The sequence below is a fragment of the Polypterus senegalus genome, chromosome 7, assembly GCF_016835505.1.
Source record: "Polypterus senegalus isolate Bchr_013 chromosome 7, ASM1683550v1, whole genome shotgun sequence".
Taxonomy (NCBI): domain Eukaryota; kingdom Metazoa; phylum Chordata; class Cladistia; order Polypteriformes; family Polypteridae; genus Polypterus; species Polypterus senegalus.
In genome coordinates this window covers 114,906,134-114,929,068 of record NC_053160.1, presented here as the reverse complement: position 1 = coordinate 114,929,068, position 22,935 = coordinate 114,906,134, and the positions used below count along the sequence as shown (strand labels likewise).

The window sequence follows — 22,935 nt, the reverse complement described above, 5'->3', positions numbered from 1 at the left end:
AGTAGATGTGTGCTATGGCCTGATGTGTGTTCAGGGGTTCTTATCTTTTGTTTAAACTGGCCAATACAGTAGAGAGTCAGTTTACTATCCAGTAGTTCTGTGGTTAAATGACGTGTATGTTGCCTTCCTTTGATCAACATGGAAAATACATTAGCATATTAAATAGAGGAGTTGGAGTCAGAAGTACCGGAAACTAAGGAGTCGGAGTCAAAGGATTTATCTATCGACTCCACAGCCCTGCTTACAAATATAAATATGCTCTACTGGTAGTGTGCAAATAGAAGCAAAGAGGGCTGAGTCTTTCAGCTTTAAATTGTGAGTAGACTGACATTCCTAGAATGCTGGGCCCCCAGAAGATATTTCTGCTTTTTGCTAGCAGGCCTCTTAGCCAAAACTAGAAATGAGTTGCCTCTAAGATACTAATGAGTGACAAGAACTGTGTAACAGTGGGCTCGTCTGATAAGAAGGGAATCTTCTCTTCCTCTTGTAAGCTCCTCCTGTGGGTTGTACGTGTCTGAAGAAGGCTTGTCTAACTTAACTTGCCCTGACTGACTGGTGGGCTGCTCAGACTTCCAAAACATTTACTAAATGATGAGCACAAACACGCTGAAGATGACAGATGGCAATGTGTTAAACAAATGGAATTTCACGTAAGATAACAAGTCTAGGAAATGACCGAGTAGGTACTAAAGATGAAGCAGAGCTGGCAGGCACATCTTGGAGAGGCACTAAGCTTTATCGCCCTGGGAGACCTCAGTGAGTTTGTGTTAAGAGGCACATTCAAGTAGTCCAAATAAGCATGTGCTCCTGGTGTGCCCTGAATTTTCAAGAATGGTCAACACAAATCCGTAAGTGCAAATAATCATTTGGAAAGGCACTGGCAGGACAGCAGACAACCTGCAAGGTGACTAGTGACGCTACGCAGTCATTCGGGCGGAGATCTATGGATGGCTACGCAGAAGTCCAGATAGGCGTCCTGAAGTCAATGGAATATGTAGCCTTGCTAGGCTGTGCTATGAAACTCAAAAACAGGAGGATGTCACTAGTCTAGCACTTACAATGAAGAACTTTAATAACAGATATTTCAGTGTGATGGAAACAAAATCTGAGGATATCTAAAAAAAAAAAACAACCGTATACGTTTGGAGGCCCAAAAGGTGTAAATAATTATTAAATCATTGTGTAAAACAAATTAAAAAACTGCAATAAATTCATGTTGAAAAACAAGTGGTATGTAAAGGAAAAAAGAAATGGGTGTTTGAAGTAAAACCAAAGAATGCAAAAAAATGAATACACTGCCTGTACAATTATTAGGCAAATGGTACCCATCAGGATTAATTTTACTTTTGAACAAATGCAACACTCTCAGTCAATTCACTATTTTACAAATCTGAATGTTTACCATGGTGGCGCAGTGGTAGAGCTGCTGCCTCGCAGTTAGGAGACCCGGGTTCACTTCCCGGGTCCTACTTGCATGGAGTTTGCATGTTCCCCCCGTGTCTGCGTGGATTTCCTCAGGGTACTCAGGTTTCCTCCCATAGTCCAAAGACATGCATGTTAGGTGCAATGGCATTTCTAAATTGTCCCAAGTGTATGCTTGGTGTGTGCCCTGCGGTGGGCTGGCGCCCTGCCTGGGGATTTGTTCCTGCCTTGTGCCCTGTGTTGGCTGGGATTGGCTTCAGCAGACCCCCGTGACCCTGTAGTTAGGATATAGCGGGTTGGATGATGGATGGATGAATGTTTACCAAAAGGAAAAGTGAGTTTGGTCTTTCTCAGAGGGAAGTATAAGTGTGTACAATAATTAGACAACTAAAATTACAATTTTTTTTTCCTTCCTATACTCCCAGGTTTTGCAGTAATAACAACAAATAAATAACATATAACAATTAAATAAAATTTTGGTCTATCTAAAGTATTCAGTGACCAATATGGCCACTTTTCTTTACAGTTACTGCCATGCGTCTCCCCTCCATTGAGTCTGTCATTTTGATGATCTGTTCATAATAAACGTTTGCTGAAGCAGCAACCACTGCCTCCCAAACACTGTTCAAAGAGGTGCATCACTGTACATCTCACTTTTGAGAAGGGGCCACAAGTTCTCAATAGGACTTCAGTCAGGTCAGGAAGGGGGTCGGGTCATTATTTGGTCATCATTGAGGCCTTTGCTGGTTACCCAAGTAGTAGAGCGCTTGGGTACATGCGATGGAGCATTGACCTGCATAAAGATCCTTACCTTCTTGAATGCTACTTATTTCTTCCTATACCACTTCATGAAGAAGGTAACTTTCAGAAATCAGAATTAGGTTTTGTGGGTTGACTTCTAGTCCTAAAAAAAAACCCTAAAAAGGTCTACAAGCTCATCTTTAAGGATAGCAGCCCACACCAGTACCCCTCCCTCATCTTGCTAGTGCCCAGTGTCCATTAGTTGTTCAGACATGGGTCACTGTCTGGTCCATCAAGAGTCACTCTGATTTCATTTTCATTCTTTCAAAAATCAGTCTTCTGGTATTTCTTGACCTAACTTGTCATTCATATTCAGTGGTCACGTTTCAGCCTTCTGTACCTTAGTCACGTCTCTGAGCACTTGATATCTTGTACTTCTAGACACTCCAGGTTAGTTGAGGAGGAGGAGGTTAGGAGCACACGCTGACACAGCACATTGTCACACCCACCATATGACAAACCAACCCAAGATTCCAGATTAGGACCCGAGTGCAGCCATGCAATGGGTGACACCTCAACACCACACTGGTTCAGATGGAGTGGAACAGTGTGAGGTTTTTTTATGGTGGCTGGAGCGCCAATTCTGCCACCAACCCCCTGCAGGCTGGAGGGCCTACATACAGGGCAGGATGCAGATTAACATCATACCCAGGATGGAGGAATTGCATGTTAAGGGCCTTGCTCAAGGGCTCAACAGTAGAGTCACTTTTGGCATTTACGGGATTTGAACCAGCAGCCTTCCGATTACCAGTGCAAATCCCTAGCCTCAGAGCCACCACTCCGCCTGTAGGTAGGTTGCAGTTCTGGAATATTTTGGCACTGGAGGTGAATGGGTTCCTGGTTTTTAATTCTTTTTAAGTCTTTGGCAGTTAATTTGTGTTTTTTCTTCTCCATGTATTTTTTTCAACCTTGCTTACTACTCACTACACAACATTTGATTGTCTGGTGGTCAGACCTCTCAGTAGTTTAGAAATTTCCAAAGTCCATCCATCTGAAGGGTGTTTTCCAATTTTTCACTTTTCAGTGTCTGTTTATTCTGGCTCACTTTACCTAAGGTAATGAAGCTGCCTTAATAATTAAGCACACCCTTATATAAACATGTTAATCACTTCAAGCCACACCCCCCTCATTAAACAATTCCATGAAAATGATTACAACCAATAAGCATTCAGGTTTATATGGTTTAGAGTTGGAAAATGTACGTAGAAATAGTGATAAGGTGAGGAAATTGACGTGCCTAATAATTGTGCAGGCAGTGTACATAAAAAAACAGTTTAAAATAAAAAGGTCTATAAAACTTGCATCAAAATTTTAGTGTATAAAATAAACAAAAATAAATGAGAAATTAACATCAAAAATTGGTGTGTGAAATTAACAAGATCCCCCTGGGTTCAGAGGTGCTGGGACATCAGTGTAGGATTCACCTCCAGTATAGTGGCCCCGGAACACTAGATGTAACTGACTGGAATTGATCGTGGCAGCTGGTTTAAAGTCGTTTCATGCCAGCAGGATGATTCATGTAGATGGAGAGCTGGGACAAAGGTGTATTAGAAAGAAGAAGAGTCCAGGCATGTGGATGAGAGGTGGGTAAGGGGGAAAGCCTCCTCACCAGGCATACAGCCTGTTTACGGAGGCCCAAAGGGTTAAGGGATACTGGGTTTTGTACTCTGCACTCTTCCGTGGATGTTTTAGTTTCACAAACCCACAAATAATAATGAAGCCACCTTGGTAACTTGCTTTTAGAAACACAGAAACTGACAGCAAACTTGAATAAGTGGCACAGCATGGAAGCAGGAGTAACAACTTTGTTACTGCATCTTCTTTAAGAAAAAATAAAGGGTTGTATATGAATCTAGTTTTGTTTATCACGCCACTGGAAGGTCACAAGATGTTGCATGTACCTGGGCTCGGACCTGACAATACGACTACTTTTAGTCCTTTTTGCTGAACCGCAGTGCCTTTACATCAGGGTGCAAATCTGCATATAAAGGACATAACTTTTATACACAATGGGTAGAAATGCAAATATCAAATGGTGATTACACAGGATTATGTATGCAGTTTGAAGAAAAACAAAACTGTTAGCTACGTACACGTTAAACTGAATGGCTTGCATTAGGCCTACAGTTTATGCCATTAAGAATATGGATGGTTACCTGTCACACTAAATCCTAACCAAACTAACCCTTAACCTTGACTCCTGTTCTAAAACTGCCCTGACATCATGGCACTGCGACTCTGCAAACAGATGACATTGACTCCTCTTAATAGCATTTATAATGGAATAGAGAGATGCCACCAGGCCCCCCTCTCATGACAAGGCCACAAATTACAAACACTTTTTGGCACACAGCCTGAATGTTGGGTCAAGATTTTCTGCAAAACTGTAAAAGAAGTTATGTTTATGTTATTTGTTGCATATTGTTAGGACTCTGAAAAAGAACAACTCAAATGTCAGGTCACATTAATGTGGCTCATTGTGAGGGTCTCCCAAGCCTCCTTTCACAACTGTACTGGTTTTTAAAACAATGCTGCCTCCTGTTGCTTTCAGAGACACAAGCCTGCTTGCACAACAGGTACATCTGATTTTGGGTACAAACCAAATGATGATGAGGAACTTACCAAGAGCGAGCACTGGCATGTACAACTGTAGAATGTAAGGAAAGTGGACATAGATGGGCACTGGAAAGGACACTTGGAAAGAGAAGGTTCCCAGGGCTTCAAAGTAGGGCAGTGACTGGTAAATAGTGATGACTAAGGAAGAGAAAAAGAAAAAGGAACAACTTAATGTATGTTTCTAGTGTTTTTAATTAAAATTCACATCAAATTAGTGGTTTAAGCAAAGCCCTTCCTAGTTCTGTGATCTTCAACAGCATTCCATTAGCACAAAATGTACAAATAAACAAGGTGAAGATGTCACAAGGTCACTGAAGAGCTCTCAGGAGAAATTGCTTGTTTTTTAAACCTTCAAAAATTCAAAGGAAATTCTCTTGCGTAGTTTTGTAAATACGTGAAATGTTATTTATACCACCCGTTTAGAAATGAGCCTAATTACTGCACATTTTACTCATGTCATTGAATGAATAGCCAAAGTGTGAAAAATGGAAGGGTCAGATCTGAAGAGTTTTCCATTGTGGCATCACTGCGGTTTCAGATATTCACCTACTGATAATAGCCACAACTCCACTGATTCATTCCATTCGGTATTAATGGTCACAAAAGCAGATGCATCCTGTGTGGAAAGGGAACTTTCAAGAAGCTCACAGGTCAGGGCCATCATTTTATAGTTAAGTGCATAACTACAGGATCCAGGACTTTTCTCTTTCTCCGCTTGTGCAGGTCGCCATGCTGCCTGTCCTTTCATTGTTAATGTTAAGAGCAAATCAGAAAACAACTCATGCAGCACTTAGGAGGGCCACTAAGGTGGTGGGCTTACTTTTAAAAGTCTTCACTGACCAAGCTACTGCTCTCTCCCCCACACTCGGCTATGGCTGACACAGTGAAGTGTGGCATGTTTGCAGCTAAAAGGAAGCATTGAGGTTAAAAATGCAATGTAGTCCCAAAGAAGCCTGAAGCAAAAGGGTTAATGGATTTTGATGACTCCACTCAAAATGGTGGAGACTTTGCTGAAAAACAAAGCAAAAGGACATTTCCTTGCAGCTGTTAAGTGGCTGACTAGACTGTGTGACCACAACATTTTTTTATTCTTGTTTTCCTGATGGAAGTACAAAGAATTTCCTTTTGTTCTATGCTACTGTAAAAATATATGTCAGGCACAGGCTCAAAGTCAGTAAACGCTCAACAGTCTGGGCTCACCTCTTTTTAACAACACACTTTACTATGGAAAATGGAGTGGCACATCGTGTGCAAACGTAAGGCAGGAGTGTCCAAACTACATTACACTACATACTGTATATTCAACCCAGGACAGAACATACCAAAAAAAGACCTTTTCTTTACAAATAAGACACACAAGTACTTCACTGCTCATCACAAGCGCACATTCTTCCTTGTGTCTCTCTTGAAACTGGCAGTGGGTTTGGACATCTAGCAGTGACCTCAGGACTGAAAGAAGCACCCAGTGAAAAAACTGCGTCAACACATAAAAGTCAATTGTCTGGACACATGCGAGACTTTTTGGCTACAGCAGAGTCCATCCATTACACCTGAACTAACACGAGTCACAAATCAATGGCACTTTTACCCGCTCAAAAAAACGGGTGTAAATGTACTAGTGATAAATTGCACAGACCGAATATAAAGTGGGTCTGAAATGGATAGCAATCGCATTTAACATGAGTGGAAATGCAAATGTGTTTTCTATCCACATACAACTATCAAGTAATCAGAAAAGGCAAAAGCATCATGTAGCACTGTGGCAGAAGTCAAGTAAGCTGCAGAAAGGTGCCCAGCCATGACACCTGCGCATTTTTATACAGTGAGCGGAGTGGAAGCGGCAGCGTGTGTGAAGACGAGCTTACTTGAGTCTGTCCCGTTTTTATGGCATGTCTCCTTCTTTTCCCATTTCTCCTGCTGGGCCATTATGTGAAGCAAGTTTCCATTCTAACTACAGGTTAATTGCTGCATCCGACTGCACTGTGCGTGAGTGGACACTGGAGATGCATTTTAATATCAGGTGTAAATGTAATCCAGCCAAATGATATACGGTTACAATCTGTATATAAAACACAGAATGGTCATTGCAGGCTCTTAACCCTAAGATTTCAACCTTAATCATCTTTATTGTTTCCGACATTTAAAGTAGTCAAAAAAGAACATTGGTTTATCAACTATTTCTAAATTGTTCCATTGCGGCAATGGACAAAAATTCCACTCTTGCATTTCACCCCAGGATTTCAAGCTAAATTGTCTTATGTGGACTGGGAAAGAGTTCACCATTTAGTATGGAGTTTTGGTCCTGTCCTATCCATCATTGGCTCTTGCATTGCTCCCTACTGAAGCCCTACTGCAGAGGTTGGGAGCATGCACTGATACAGCACATTCCATCCCATAGGATCCCAAATTAGGACCATACTGCAGGTCCTTAATAAAATCAGGTTTTGAACGCAGATGGATATGCTGTATTGATGCAAAATGACTGAAAGCTGATCTGCAATACATTGGCATTTAAGACCATGATTCCACTGCGGGGTCACAAAGGAGTTGGCGCCTAACCCAGCAACGTCATGAGCAAAGTGGAAACCAACCCTGGACAGGAGGCCAGTCCACCACAGGACATGTAGTCACGCCGACGCCCACCAGGCCAGTTTGGGGATCTCTGGTTAAACCAAGGTGGCAACACCAACTCGCACTAACAGGGGGCAGTCCAGCAATGAAAATGAAATTTTATTAAAGTGGAAAGAAATACGAACAAGAACCTACACTTAAAAGTATGTTTACAAACATCTAGTTAAAAAACCATTATCACTTATTCTACTTTAATCATTTATTTAAAATATTCTTTAAAGAAACAAGCAGAAAAGAGATATTCACTCTGGCACTTAGTGTGCTTACAACTCTCTAGACAAGGAGATCATTTTTTTTATAAAAAACACAACGTTTCTCCATAAATATTTATTGTTATAGTATAGAAAAATGGAAGAGTGAGTGTGCAACTAAATACTGTATGTAATTTTTGTGATAGATTTTTCAGAAGAAAAAAAAATAACTGCAATAAGTGGAATAATACAAACTTTCATTTTCTTGCGATACAATTTTAAAAACATTACAGTTTAAAGACTTGCGTCTGTTGCACCCTGCAAGTTGCTGTCTTTTTAACATTTGATCTTACCTTCAGCAAGTGCTGCCAGCGGAAACAGTGGAATGCAAAATGTGCTGCTGATCCATGCAAGACTGTAGAATGGAGTACATATGAGGGCCATGAGGTGGTAAGTGTACCTGAGTAAAATCGGAGACAAAGAAGGCAGCATTAGAACAGCGAGAGCACCTCCAAGTGGCTCACAGCACAAACTACACTTCATAAACTGCATATTAATAAAGTATCTATCTATCTATCTATCTATCTATCTATTCCTGCATTCAGAGCTCCTGCTGTGTCATTTCTCTGCTGAATGAAGTCTCATTCTTTACAACTAACACTCCACCACTCTGTGTACTCTGATATTCTAACGTAATGTGTGATCTTATACATTGTGGTGTACTGGGCTGGTAACATCACTTCAGAAGAGGACAGCCAAATCAACATGATCATTAAAAGAATAGGCTCAGTTATGGGCCGCACTATGGACTACCTGGAGGTAGCAGCAAAGGAGAGAAGTAAAACAAAACTGCATGTCATTATGAACAATTCTGTACATCCTCTCTCTGGCACACAAACACTGAGGACTTTCAACCAACAAATTATTCAGCAGAAGTGTGTCAAGAAATATCACTGAGGCTCCTTTATACCAACAGCAATATGCCTCACTGTGACTGTGACTGCAAAATCAAAAGTTTCTAAGTTTCTAATTTTTCTTCCTCTTTAGTCAATCCGGTGTGTGTTCAGACTCAAGTGTGTTTGTATATTTATTTATTTACTTATCCACCTTTTTATGTATTTATTTATTTAAAGAGCTTCTGTAAAAAGTCAAATTTCCCTCTGGTGGCAAATAAAGTTCTATCTATCTATCTGTCATTCAATCTAATGAACCATACAGAATTTAATGTGTAACTGGAGTAGCTCTGTGATATTGCATGTTAGAATTTATAGGAACCATTTCCCTAAGGTATTATTTTGGCATTTTAAACTCTGACTCTTTTTAGAAGGAAGAAGCGTGAAGTTTTGTAATACACTTGCCACGTCGTATTGTATACTCCTCTTCTTTTCATCCTAAAATTACTCATAAGACATTTTAAGGGCGATACAATTACATGTACAGGCAAACAGCTAAATTGCTAACAGCATGTTTACTTGTTGACGTGGTGATGCTTTCTTTAATAAATATTGGCCTAAGCCCCCCTGGTGCTTGTCAGTAGCACATTTGCCAAAGTGGCTCAGAGAGTCATTTACTGTGCACCTCACAGAGTGTGACAGCAAGGCATGCTGATTCTGTTGCTCTGTACCCACCATCCTGTTCTCTTTATTCATAATTCTGATTATTCTCCCAATTCTTCAATGTATTTATTTCTTTTGTACTTATCAAACTCCCCCCAGATAAAGGCCTCAAGTATAGGCTTATCTCTTAAAACCAGTTTTCAAAATGAAATGCATAACCAGCCATATATTATACAAAGATTTGCTGTTTACCGCCTCTTGGCCCTGCCACACTACAATAAATGGCCTCAGCTTTTAAGGATGTGTCTGTCTAAAAGGGAAAATTATGTTATGTGCATCTCTTGGCTTGCTTCCTTTTTGGCTCTCTTTACTTTTTTATTTACACTTGAATAAAAACAATATTTTGACGTCTAGCGATCTTCAGGTCTCACTGCCAAAAAGTCATCCTACTATTTAGCTATGCCCAACTGCACACAAATTACAGAAAAGTACAGAAAAACAAGTCTAAATGAGCATTATCCAGTGAGGGTTTCTTTTCTGAGGTTACTCAGGCTGAATGCTTGACCCATACATCTGCATTAGGATTCCACAAGAAACATGGAAGCCTGTGATAGGATTTTTAGAGCTCTTTAAGTCCTCAATCAAAATATTTATTCTTGCCATCAAACATGGGGGCATTTTACTATAAGTATCTGTGAAAACCGTATGAGCATCACTTCACTGGGACTTTGAGAACTGTGTCTGCTTAGTATTGTCTTCTACTTGCAGCTGCTCTTCAGCATTCGTCTAGTTTGTGTGCAAGTCCCACATGCTTGTAATTTAACTACAATTCAGTTAATCTGCAACCATAGCAAATCACCTGTTAAGAGCACCAGATTCTAATCTATTACTGTTTTTGATCTTAAAATAAAAGCACTTACTTCCAACTTGATCCATGATGTAAATTTCATATTTAGTGTTGTAGAAAACCAGAAGGTTGGACACATATTGTAGCCAACATGGGGAGCTACTATCGGAATTCAGAATAAATGTTTTACGATTTTGTGTTTATATTTTATTTTTTCTTGAATTTTTAAAAAAATGCAGAATTTTGTTTTACAGTCACTGTGTATTTTCAAACTAGTTCCAACCAGTGTTATTTGTTTTATCGTTTTATTTAGTTTTCTTGTGACATTCTAGATGGCTCACATGATCAAGAACATGCAGCTTGGCCAGTCCTCTCATTACCACTCTGGAGTGCAAGATTAGGTAAAGTATAAAATGAGTCTAAGTGCGACAAAGAGGAGAACCAAAGGAAAAGACAGAGGTCCAGAGCAGATCTAGTTGGATGAGCAGCAGAGGCTCATACAGACCCATAGGTGAATGAAAAATCCTTACAACTTAATAAAAATGTCCACTTTGAACCAGCAAAGATTTTGATTTAAGAATATGACTTTCGCATTTATGAGGTAACTAAATATAAACATTTTATCACAGATTCTTGGAACAATTTTTCTTGAGCTAAGAGCACGGTTCCTTTTCACTTGTCTACTCATAGCCTCCATTGTTGGTGGTGTCATCACAGCCTGACAAGATCCCAGTACTAAACTCTGTTCTGTTTATAATGCTACGTTTGCTTCTGCAATTCTACTTTTTCAACAGTTATGTTCTGCCATGGCTTATAATATTAGATTTATGTGCACTCACATTGTATTATTATCTTTTCCTAAACAGCACTAACTTTTCTTACATTATATTCTGTGTTGTTAATTTACATAGCTTGAAGAGCAAGATTCACAGTGAGTGGCAGTGCAGTGAAATGAAACATGTAAGAGATTCATTATTCTTTGTACAAAAAACAATCAGTCCTGAGTACATGGAAGAACATGGAAAAATTATGCAGACCCTGGCGCTGTGAGGCAGAAATGAGGGCTAGAGGGTTGAAGGTATAGACACAGCACTTGCACTTGAGCCTATAAATGATCACCTTGTCTGGAGGCTCACTTAGGCATACCTCGCATGACAAATTACTGCATATTTCGTAGAAAAATGCCAGCTAAGACTGTGCTCCTGATTCATACCCAGCAATGAGAAGCCAGGGGAAAGAGTGACATATGGGCTGCCTCTGGCCCTGGGTGAGCAGAGTGAGATGGGAGTGCAGGTCGCTGAATGATGGAAGCGATCACAGAAACAATTAAATAACCTTTGTGGTGGATTGCAAGCATTTTACTCCGGCCCTCACCCCCAGGCCGCCAGGAGGAGCTCTCCCGACAGCATTATCATGCCCCGAGTTCCAGCAGGGCATCATGGACTATGTATTGTTTATACACATACCTTGGGTCCACCAGGCATCGCTGTAGGGGGGCTCGTAGGCTCGCAGGCTCGCATGTGCCCTATAACCTGGGAGTACGTCATAGTCATGTGACAGGAAGAAACGACGTGCTCCCGGGGTGAAGAATAGGACTGTTTGCCCTGACCCGGAAGGAATAAGGAACTGTGGACTGATTGGGCAGGAACACCTCTGGGTCAGGGTGTATAAAAGGATTGTGGGAAAGCCCAGACAGTGAGCTGAGCTGGGAGGTAGGAGGGCGAAGTGTCTGGGCAAGGAGGAAAGAGTATTGGTAGAAGATTTATTGGTGATTTATGAGTGTAGAGTGGAGGGTGCTTTGTGCACTGTGTAATAATAAAAATAATAGTTATTATACTCTAACCTGGTGTTCAGAGTGGTACCTGAGGGTGTTAGGGGTGGACCACGCCTCTATCTGCTACACCTTCCATAAAGTGAAAGGATATTAGCGATCATAAGTGTGCCTTTTTCAGTTATTATTGTCTAGTTTTCTACAAAATACAGATAGCAACTCATATTAGGGCATCAGTATTAATCAATTTAATAATGTCAACAATGGGCACTTCCCAATGATTTTCTAAGGTGAATCCACATCCCTGGCCTTGAAAGATACTGCGGGAGAAGGTTTATGTTGGAGACAAGAGCATGTTCTCCTTTAAAATAGCTGAATATCACAACAGTAGTTTGGTTTTTGCTTTTTACCTTCTTAAAATAACATGGATGCGCTCTTTTGCAATATGTGTGCAATCACAAAAGGGAGATTAATGATAAATAACATTTTTGGCTTAGAAAATTGACATAGTTGGTAAATTTTAAGGCTTTTTCTTTCATCTATGGACCTGTGCATCCATTGGCCTCACTGTAACCTATAAGAACATACAAGAAATTTTTAACATCTTTCTATTATAAAAAAAATCTTGGGCTGAGACGTGATTTTCTCAGTGACACTTTAGCGAGACAAGGATGACAGCTGCTGTACAGGCTTTTAAATGTTTGAAGTGCTGTGCAACATGCAGATCATGTAGCACGGCACAAGCAGCAGCAGCAAGCCAGCTGGTCGAGCATAGAGGAGGTAAAAAATGTATTTGTTTCCCATTGTATCTCCTTAGCATGCGTTCAGAGGGATACAGAGGGCGAGCAAAGTGAAATAAATGTTTTACTTTAAGAACACAACTTTATGTGTCAAATTCACATATACCATGATTGAGATGAAATAACTTTGACTTGTAAAATACCAAGGTTATTCTTTAAGGTGTGGATTAGATTTGAGGGGTGACTATGAAACTGCCAAACCAGGTGGGAAGCAGGCATTTAATAATGATCTTTTGGACCCTTACTCTTTAGTTCATTGCATGGGTTTAACATTGATTGAAAGAACTTGCCTGCACCCCGTATTAGTATAGGGACTTATTTACTTATACACAAGTTTACAGGATGAAAAACTCAAGTCGACATCCAACGTCACAAGTCACACATTCTACCCTGCTTTGAAATTCAGATATTACTCTTCTCTTTCTGTCTTGGCAGAAGTTTCCACCTTCAACAATTTCTCCCACAAAAAGGTCAATTTTTTCTTAAATTACTCAAATGCTCAGTAAGCTGGGTAAAGAAGAATTATCAAATCTATCATCACAAGCATGACTTTAAACCTAAACTGGCACTGAAATGGCAATATTCCAGTTTCTGTGGTCAAAAATGCATTATATGAAAAAGCCGTTAGTTAAAGGAGCTCCTTACAATATGTGTGACTGTCATTAGTTGTACAAAGTCTTGATTCACCCACTCTGTCTGACCATTATTCATTGCATGAGCTGAGATTTACAGTAGATTGAATTCCACCTTTAAACAAAAAATCCCTTCTGAATCATAAAACTAATTATGGCCCCATGTGCAATGGATTTAAGAAACTCATGAAGTATACAAGATTTCTTTAAAAATGTTTCCTAACTCCTAGACTATGAATAATTTACTAGGAGGATCTATCTACCATAACCAAAACAGTTTAGCCCCTGAATTTTGGAAGATCGGTGATGAAATCTTTGGCGATAATCAGTAATCATATTGTCTGTGAAGAGTCAATTCCTTCTTACTGAACTGCTCCATCTGCTCTTACTGACTGCCCTGGGTTTCCGCCATAATGAATGTCACGCTTTAAGTCAGACTGTATTAAATGTAGTAAAAGCCATTTCTAGTGTAAGAAATATTGAGTTTTTAAATTATTAGTTATCAAGTGTTTCTATAAAAAATATAGTTATTTATCAAATATCATAAACCTGTTCAGTGAAACACACTTTCTTATTCTTCTTCTTTTGGCTGCTCCCGTTAGGGGTTGCCACAGCGGATCATCTTTTTCCATATCTTCCTGTCCTCTGCATCTTGCTCTGGTATACCCATCACCTGCATGTCCTCTCTCACCACATCCATAAACCTTCTTTTAGGCCTTCCTCTTTTCATCTTACCTGGCAGCTCTATCCTTAGCATTCTTTTCCCAATATACCCAGCATTTCTCCTCTGCACATGCCCAAACCAACGCAATTTCACTTCTCTGACTTTGTCTCCAAACCGTCAAACCTGAGCTGAGTCTGTCACAAATTACTCCTGACATTCTTCTCCACCCATTCCATGTCTGCACTCTCTTTTTCACCTCTCTTCCACAATCCACTCTGTACTGTTGATCCCAAGTATGTAAACTCATCCACCTTTGCCAACTCTGCTCCCTGCATCCTTACAATTCCACTGACCTCCCTCACATTTACACACATGTATTCTGTCTTGTTCCTACTGACCTTCATTCCTCTCCTCTGCAGGGTCTCCCCACCCTGCTCCCTACTCTCGCTACAGATCACAATGCCATTAGCAAACATCATAGTCCACGGGAACTCCAGTCTAATATCATCTGTCAACGTGTCCATCACCATTGCAAATAAGAGCTGATCCCTGATGTAATCCCACCTCCACAATGAATGCATCTGTTATTCCTACTGTAGACCTCATCACTGTCACACTTCCCTCGTACATATCCTGCACAACTCTTACATACTTCTCTGCCACTCATACAATTCCACAACACTTCTCAAGGCACTCTATCGTATGCTTTCTCCAGGTCCACAAAGACGTAATGCAACATCTGGTCTTCTCTATACTTCTCCATCAACACCATCTGAGCAAACGTCACACATCTGTGGATCTCTTTCTTGGCATGAAACCATACTGCTGCTTAATAATCATTACCTTCCTTCTTAATCTTGCTTCTACTACTTTCCCATAACTGTATGCTGTGATTCATCAATTTTATCCCCCTGTAGTTACTACAGCTCTGCACACCCCCCTTGTGCTTAAAAATCAGTACCAGTACACTTCTCCACTAAGACATCCTCTCACTTTCAAAGAATCCATTAAAGAAAATGGTTAAAAATTCCACTGCCATCTCTCCTAAACATCTGCATGCTTCAACAGGCATGTCATCTATACCATTCTTCTTCTTCTTCATAGCTGTCCTTACTTCCTCCTTGCTAATCCATTGCACTTCCTGATTCACTATCTCCACATCATCAAACCTTCTCTCTCTATCATTCTCTTAATTCATGAGCCTCTCAAAGTACTCCTTCCATCTGCTCAACACACTCTACCTACTTGTGAGTATGTTTCCATCATTATTCTTTATCACCCTAACCTGCTGTACATCTTTCCCAGCTCGGTCTCTCTATCTAGCAAATTGGTACAGGTCCTTTTCTCCCTCCTTAAGTGTCCAACCTCTCATACAACTCATCATACACCTTTTCTTTAGCCTTCGCTGCCTCTCTCTTCCCCTTATACCTGTACACCTGTACTCTTGTCTACTTTCTGCATCTCTCGGACTATCCCACTTCTTCTTCGACATCCTCTTCCTCTGTATACTCTCCTATACTTCCCCATTCCACCACCAAGTTTTCTTTTTCCTCATTCCTCTGTCCAGATGTCACGCCAAACACCCTTCTTGCTGTCACCCTGCACTAGTAAATTGAATTAAAAAAACACAATTGACACTACTGCCCTAGACCAGGGTTCTTTCATATAAGAGTGGCACTGAAATTACAATAATCAATGAATGAAAAAAATATTGAAGTAGATGCCTTACTTCATTATATCTAGAATATTCCAGATGTAAAAGAGCACGCATACAATGCATTTGCTTTGGACTTCTTCTTGGCTGGCAATCACAACAAACAGCAGAATGTTTCTTTCGAGTACCTGCAAAAAATAAATAAATAAATAAAACTGCTACAAAAATGCAGTGTGCCTTAACTATTGTTAAAGCGAAATATTAGAAATGCCATTGGAGTGTACAGAATGTCACACATTCTCAGCATGCAGATGTAATTTTTTTCTGATAATGACACTACTTCTGATACAATACAATAACTAAAACCATCAGTCAGGTATCAAAATACATGTATCAAAAGTCAAAAGCAGAGACAAAATTTTATTACCAAAATACAAAGGAAACTTATTAAAATACATGTTAAGAATCAAAGGTTGTTAATTGTAATCTTGAATTGACACATGCCCTAAAAGACAAACTTTTATCACATTGCCTAAATGATGTCATGAGCCACACACCTCCTGATCCTGATCCTCACTAAGTAAATCTGTAAAAAAAAATGTCTGCGAGCACCAGTGAACAAAACAGCGATGAAACAATACAAATGAAAATACAAAAACCAAAACCAGTGTAATAAGCAGAATCCTTATATTGAAAAACTCAATCAAGGAGAGATCCAGGAAAATCTAGATATGCAAAACCAAGATACAAAACCCAGAAAAAACACTTAAAATAGGAGCAATAAAATATGAAATTACAATATAACATAACCTCAAAACAGTGAAGTCTCTGAATAAGTTCATCAGGCTAACAGAGATAACAGAGAACAGGCTTGAAAACAAGGAAGTAATTTAGGTACATGAAGGTAAGCGAACCTCACCCAAGAGCTGTCCTCTGGGCCATATCCCTTCCAATGCACCAGATAGTCAACTGTTGAACTCCAATGCCATGAGTCCAATATTGAATGAACTTCAAATTCCCTTGTACTGTTAATGGAAACAATGGTGGGGTGTTTGTTGCATAGAGACATAAACCAGACAATGATACATTGCTACACTGGGCACTGATGAAGCAATGGAAGGTGGGTCCAACAGACAAGGCTTATAACCATACGGGCACTCAAATGGTAACATTTTAAGGGCAGAGTGTAAGTGAACATTTCTGTCTAATTCAATTAGAGTAGAGGTAGTAAGTCAGTTAGGTGTTCTTGAGTTTTTTGTGCATGGTTAATGGCTCTGTTCGGACATTAACCTCAGGATAGTAACTGGAAGAAAAATTAACATAAAAACCTAACTGCTTGTAAAAGTACTTCAAAAAGCAGGAAAAAGGGTTGTGAACCTCATTCTGAAATAATAGTAGAAGAGAAACAATGCAAACAGATGACTTTGAATAAAAAAATATATAATCCAAAACTTTAGCTATTGGCAAACTGTTTAAAGGTATAAAGCGCTCTGCTTTAAAGAACCAACTACAAAACGGATTGTGGTAAGTCCTTCAGAAGGATGAATGTCTGTAATAAAGTCAATTGAACTATAATTTCTGGGCTAAAGTGGAACAGAAATTAGTTAAAATAGTTCAACGGGTAAGCCAGGGAATGGTTCCACTTTACAATAAATTTTGCATGCAGCAATAAAGTCATAGGTATGTTTATAAATATTCTCTTACAAGAAAAAAAAGTGAAGAATTTCCATGGTTTGTGTTTAAAAACCAAAAACATCACTAGACGGAATCAAAGAAACAATAAACTTCTCTAGCAGCAGAATGAGTTTTTTGAGAAATACCTTTAGGTCTCTTCTTCTCTATAGTACTTGTTCTTGCATTTTTCTTGATTTATTAATAAATATTTTTAAAAAATACATTGCTTCTGCCTTTTATAAGCTAGAGGTTTATGATAGTTGTTCCATCCTATGGGGACCTTTGTTAAGTTTCTGGAACTATTAAGAGCTTTTACCCTGTAAGGCCTGCTAGGCCAAGAAGCGGCTCTCTAGAGAGGGGATTAAGCATAGGAAGGCTGAATGTCTGTATTTTTTTTATTGTGTCAGTATTTTTATGTCTTCTAAACAGCTAGAAAACTGCCTGTGACATCAGATCAATGCCACTTGCCTTTACTTTAGCAGCTTGGCCCCTGCCTGCCTGTCTGCTTATTTGGACACTAGCATGTGGTGATGACAAACCATGGATAGTGTGTACTACAAGAAAATTTAGTGCCATTGTTTTAGACATGCAGCTGCTTAAAAATTATCCTTGAGGGATTCTTGTGCAACAAGAAACTATTCATTTGAGCAGCCCAGTATTCTCATATGTGGGTCCTCCTGATTCCAAATGCATTGATTGATAAATAAGTCTCAGATACCTGCACAGGGTAAGGAGTAATGTTGGCATGTTTCGGTCAGATGACAAGACACTAGATGATGGACGTTACTGAGACCGGAAATTAGGTAATGGTCAGAAGAACTAGAAGGAGGGGAGTATTTTGCATATATAAGAAACGTAATATAAACCAATGCACTTCCTAGTTTAAACACTTGTACTATGGCCAAGTCTCTTTCTTACATTGCTGTTGTCACACACGTGAGTTTAGGAGGCAGTCAAAAAGCCTAAAGGTGAGTAAAACATCGAGACAAGGGGTTGTCATGTGGTACTTACCCAAATCTCTTAATCTCTTAGCAGGAAAACCGAAGAAAAATATGGCGCCATTCATGACGTCACTTCTGGCACCATCCATGACGGTACTTACGGCCACCACTGATGACATCACTTCTGGTTCCGATAAGATGACGTCACTTCCGTTTTCTGCTTGTGATGTCATTTCCTGCCTTATTTTCTGTATATAAACGCCATTTTGTTCCATGTACTTTGTCAACTGCTACAATAACAATTCCTTTTGATCACAGAAACGTTTTCTTTTGCTTTCTTTTGTCCGTTGGACAATATACGGGGACGGTCCACAAAACTTCTTTTTGGTGGAGCTTCTTATTTTTTCGTGCAAGAAGTATTTATTCCACACTGTGTAATAAAGATATTTTTCCGTATTCCCATCTGGACTCCAAGACTGCCTTTGAGAGAGAACTTTCTTTCATGACAGCCATTACAAGGAAGATTCACCACTATTTCCATTGTTATCCTCTTGGAAGTGATGGCTATTACTGTAGCTCTGTGCAGTCAAGTGTTGGATTGGTAATACAATTTGACTTTCGTATTGATACCAGCTTTCAGGCCTCAGTACCAGTACCAAAACAATACTGAAACAAATAACTCCCTCCCAAAACCTCACAATTGCTTTGTAACAGCAGCATCCAAACAGGTGTGTTTACATACACCTCCGCACAAGCATGGCTGTTACCCCTTGCATGTTTTATATAAATATACATGTTCAAGAAGTTGATTCAAGCTTGATGTAATAGGAACTGTATACAGAAAGACGGGGGGGTTGGTGGGGTTTGTTGCCACAGAGTTTCGATCACACTAATAAGCAATGGAGCAGAAAAACTACCATTTGCTTCTATTACTGGAGTTAAAGAAGTGCTGGTACCATACTATTTTAAAAATTGGGATTGTCTGTACTTTTTCAGTGCGCACAGCACAACCTTAGTGGAATCCCAGAATGTTAGGAATGTGATTTTGCAGCTATTTCCATACTGATACATATTGTGGGGTGCTGATAACCAGCTGAAACCTTTTTGAAGACACTGTTCAACATGATCTTTCTTTACTGGGCCTTGACGCTTATGTGACTATAAAGACTGTTCTCTTGCCTAATTTATTTTAAAGACATTTTTATCAGAGAAAGCTCTGATATTTGACCGTGTACTTACTCATCAGTTACACCATTGCAAGTCTATTTACCCAACTCTGAGATTACCACCTAAACTGGATATGAAAAATCTGTGCTCACTCTAAAAAGGCAGGCAAGTGTCCCAGCAGCTACTTGTCTCCACGTCTGAATAAAGCTTCTTTCTCCCTCCAGAAAATGGCTCATAATGTACAGTGTGGGAGTATATGGTGTGTGCCATCACTGTAGTGATAGTTTAGTGATGACTAGTGCCATATTATAATCAATGCCTAACTTTCCAAGACTCCATAAAAAGAATTTCAGAGTATAGAGAGTGTTTTTCTTTGATTTCTTTTTCTAAATACTGACTTTTGTATTTTGAACTTTTGGCTGCATCTTAGGGTTTTGACTAGTGGTTCCAGATAAAAAAGATTGCATTGATTTCTGGTCAATCACATTTTCACCTAGAGCCAGTTGGTGTTGGATAGCAATGTTCACTAAAAAATTTTATTTAGTAAAAAAGATGTTATTTTTCAACCTTTGATCCCTCAGGTACCCTTTATCTGTATCAGATTTTGGATGAAGGAAGGTAAACATTCTGTGTTAGAAATGTGTATAAACAGAGGAGATTAAGAAGGGTCAGATACTTTTTCATAGAAATATATAATTTTCACAAATTTATATATGCACTTTTCTTTTAACTGAGTCTGCTTAATCCAATTTTACATTTATGGACATATATTACCTATTTGGCAGTATCAGAAACTTAAAACGAACCATCCTTAGACGTAGATCACACAAACTCTACATGGAGTGAGCCACTGTCTGTAAATGTGTCCCCAATGTATGGGCTCTGTCTTAGACTGCTAGTAACAGTAAACAACAACAGACAGTGTATGGGAATGAAAAATTAAGAATGAGATTAAAAAAAATGACATACCTGTAAAAATCTTGGTAAAAACCAGTCATGTTCTATTCCATCCAAAATATGGAATAATTCCAGCACTGATAATAGCTGGAAAAAACTCATCACAACTCCAATCGAATAAAAGGTGTCTGCCAAAGCATCTAAAGAAACAAGATATACATATCTCAGACATGACAGTGATTTTGTCTTCGCTGGAAAAAAATATACATGCGTCTATTTTAGTATACTGTACAGATATACCTAATTTTATTTATTTTTGACAAATCATCCTCATTTGTAATACATGTACATTTGGGTTACACCACCGATGGAACTTTTGACACAAATAACACAAAACAGGCTCCTCCATCTTTTGTTAGGGTGTTGACACACTGTTTCATTAAAAAACAAGCTAAATATGTAGCAGTGGTAGCAACAGTTTATATGGATCCACCAAGATACTGTAGGCCTGATGAACTTTTTGGCACAAAGCTCTAGCCTTTTTACTAGTTCAATTGCTCCAAACCTAATGTCAATTCTTGACTCTACTGTCCCAGTTATGGAGAAAATAAAGGAATTTTGTACGCCCTAACTGTGAACTGTGGTAGATATCAACAACATCGTTATTAAAGAAAGAAACTTATCTACAAAAAAGATGGGACAAATTAGTAATCAGGCAGGAGAAAAGCTGTTCATTGTATCTTTTAATTAGTTCTGGGCAAAAATGCCTTAGGGGGAACATTCTTCAAAAGCAGTCTGTTACAGCATGGTTAGAATGGTCATTGAAACAAAGAATAGGGGTTCATTTTATAAACTGTTGAATTTACAAACATGGTCAATCAATGCATACATTTTACTCTGGTTGGTTTGCTGGTGTACACTCAAATGACTTATATAAAATAAAAGTCTGTTATTATTCTGGTTCTTCTTATACCTTTGAGTTGAGCCACCACCCTTGAAATTACTGTGCATATAACCAAATTACTGTCCATTCTGGTTGTTTTAAAGGGCATCTGCTGATTTCTTAGTCATCTTTCAGTATATTTTGTTGTTCAGTTGACCTTTATCTGGTTTCCTGATATGCCTGCAAAGGTTTCTGATATTTATTAACCCTTTATGTTATTTCTTTAATATGAATGCTATGCTACCCTAAAATTCCGCATTACCCGGTAAGATACACAGTACTAATTGTAGTTGATTTTCTCAAGATTTCCGCAGTTCTCATATGTTTCTTTCAAATAAAATAGAATGTGCAACAGGTATCAGTGTCACCTGAAAAAATACATGCCCTGAACTCCCCAACTTTCCACCACATATAGTCCCACCAATTTATCAAGTAAGCATTCTCGGGAACTGCTTGGAGCAGAGGGAATTGCCAGCCAGCCAAAAACTCAGTTGACCATCTGAGGGCAGGTGTCACAGGATGGAGACATGGCACTATTGGCAACAGTTATGGAGAATAGTTGCATTTCACAGTTAAATTATGTACTTTTCTTTAATGATATATTTTATAAATCATGCATGCAAACCAACTAACTCTTAACATCTGTAAACATCACTCATAGCCACAGTCCACAATCAGTAGTGTAAACAATGAGAAATAAAAAAAAATCCCCTGCAGCCAATTTTTTATCCTCGTTATAAATAATTTACACATTTTTAAATAAGGCTGCATTGCAAAATATGAAAACAAAATCCTGAAGCAAAAATGCTACATGTTCAGCTTCAATTCTAACTTGCTATTAAATGAAATAATAATAATAATACATTTTATTTATATAGTGCCTTTTCCATGCTCAATGGAAATTTCAAGCAGCTTGCAATCCAGGAGTCATCAGATACCTATAATTTGCTGTCCCATTGCAAATTTTAGAAGTTCCTTAGCAACCCGATTAACAGCCCTCACTGCAAAAACTCTTTCATCTCTCTGCAGATTAATACAACCAGTTCCTGTACTGTCTAAATAATTACAGTATTCTGGCATAACTGCAATCGTCAGTAGCACTTTAGTTCAGGTACTGTATTAAAGTGCCTTCAAAAAGAATTGATACCCCTTCACGTTTTCCACATTTTTGCTACGTTGCAGCTTTACGCAAAAGTAATTTACAGTAAATGTATTTTTTCTCTCCTCATCAATACTCAATACCTGAGAACAGCAAACAGGATTCAAGTATACAGACCCTTTGCTATGACACTTGAAATTTGGCTCAGGAGCATCCCATTCTATTATTCATCATTGAAATGTTTCTCCACCTTGTTTGGAGTCCACCTGGGGTATACGAGTATTTTACAATTCTACATGCTTAGGAAAGGCACACACTTGCCTCTAGAAGGTCCCACAGCTGTCAATGTGTATTGGTGCGAAAACCAACCCATGAGGTCAAAATAATTACCTGCAGAGCTTAGAGACTGGGTTTTGTTGAGGCACAGATGTTGGGAAGGCTACAAAAACATTTCTTTAGCATTGAAGGTTTCCACACTGCACATATATGATTTACCAGTTTACTGATAATTTGTAAGTGTTAACATCAAAAGAAGCCTTTGTTAAGGTCTTATTACATAACAGTATATGAGTATTAGATTTGTTTTTGCAGTATCTTAACTAAAACATTATTGAATTGTCTACACCTAC

At 39.0% G+C, this 22,935-nt stretch overlaps 1 protein-coding gene across 3 annotated transcripts in view; it reads right to left on the bottom strand.

Moving 5' to 3' along the window:
* Window positions 1-22,935, bottom strand: part of hacd4 (3-hydroxyacyl-CoA dehydratase 4) — a 42,020-nt gene that overhangs the window by 1,650 nt on the left and 17,435 nt on the right. For all 3 annotated transcript variants that reach the window (XM_039759171.1, XM_039759169.1, XM_039759170.1), the window contains exons 3-6: window positions 20,337-20,464; window positions 15,661-15,773; window positions 8,015-8,121; window positions 4,846-4,977 (exon numbers count right to left, since the gene is read on the bottom strand). In XM_039759171.1, coding sequence (XP_039615105.1) covers window positions 4,846-4,977; window positions 8,015-8,121; window positions 15,661-15,773; window positions 20,337-20,464 — 480 coding nt within the window. The remainder of the gene's footprint in view (window positions 1-4,845; window positions 4,978-8,014; window positions 8,122-15,660; window positions 15,774-20,336; window positions 20,465-22,935) is intronic.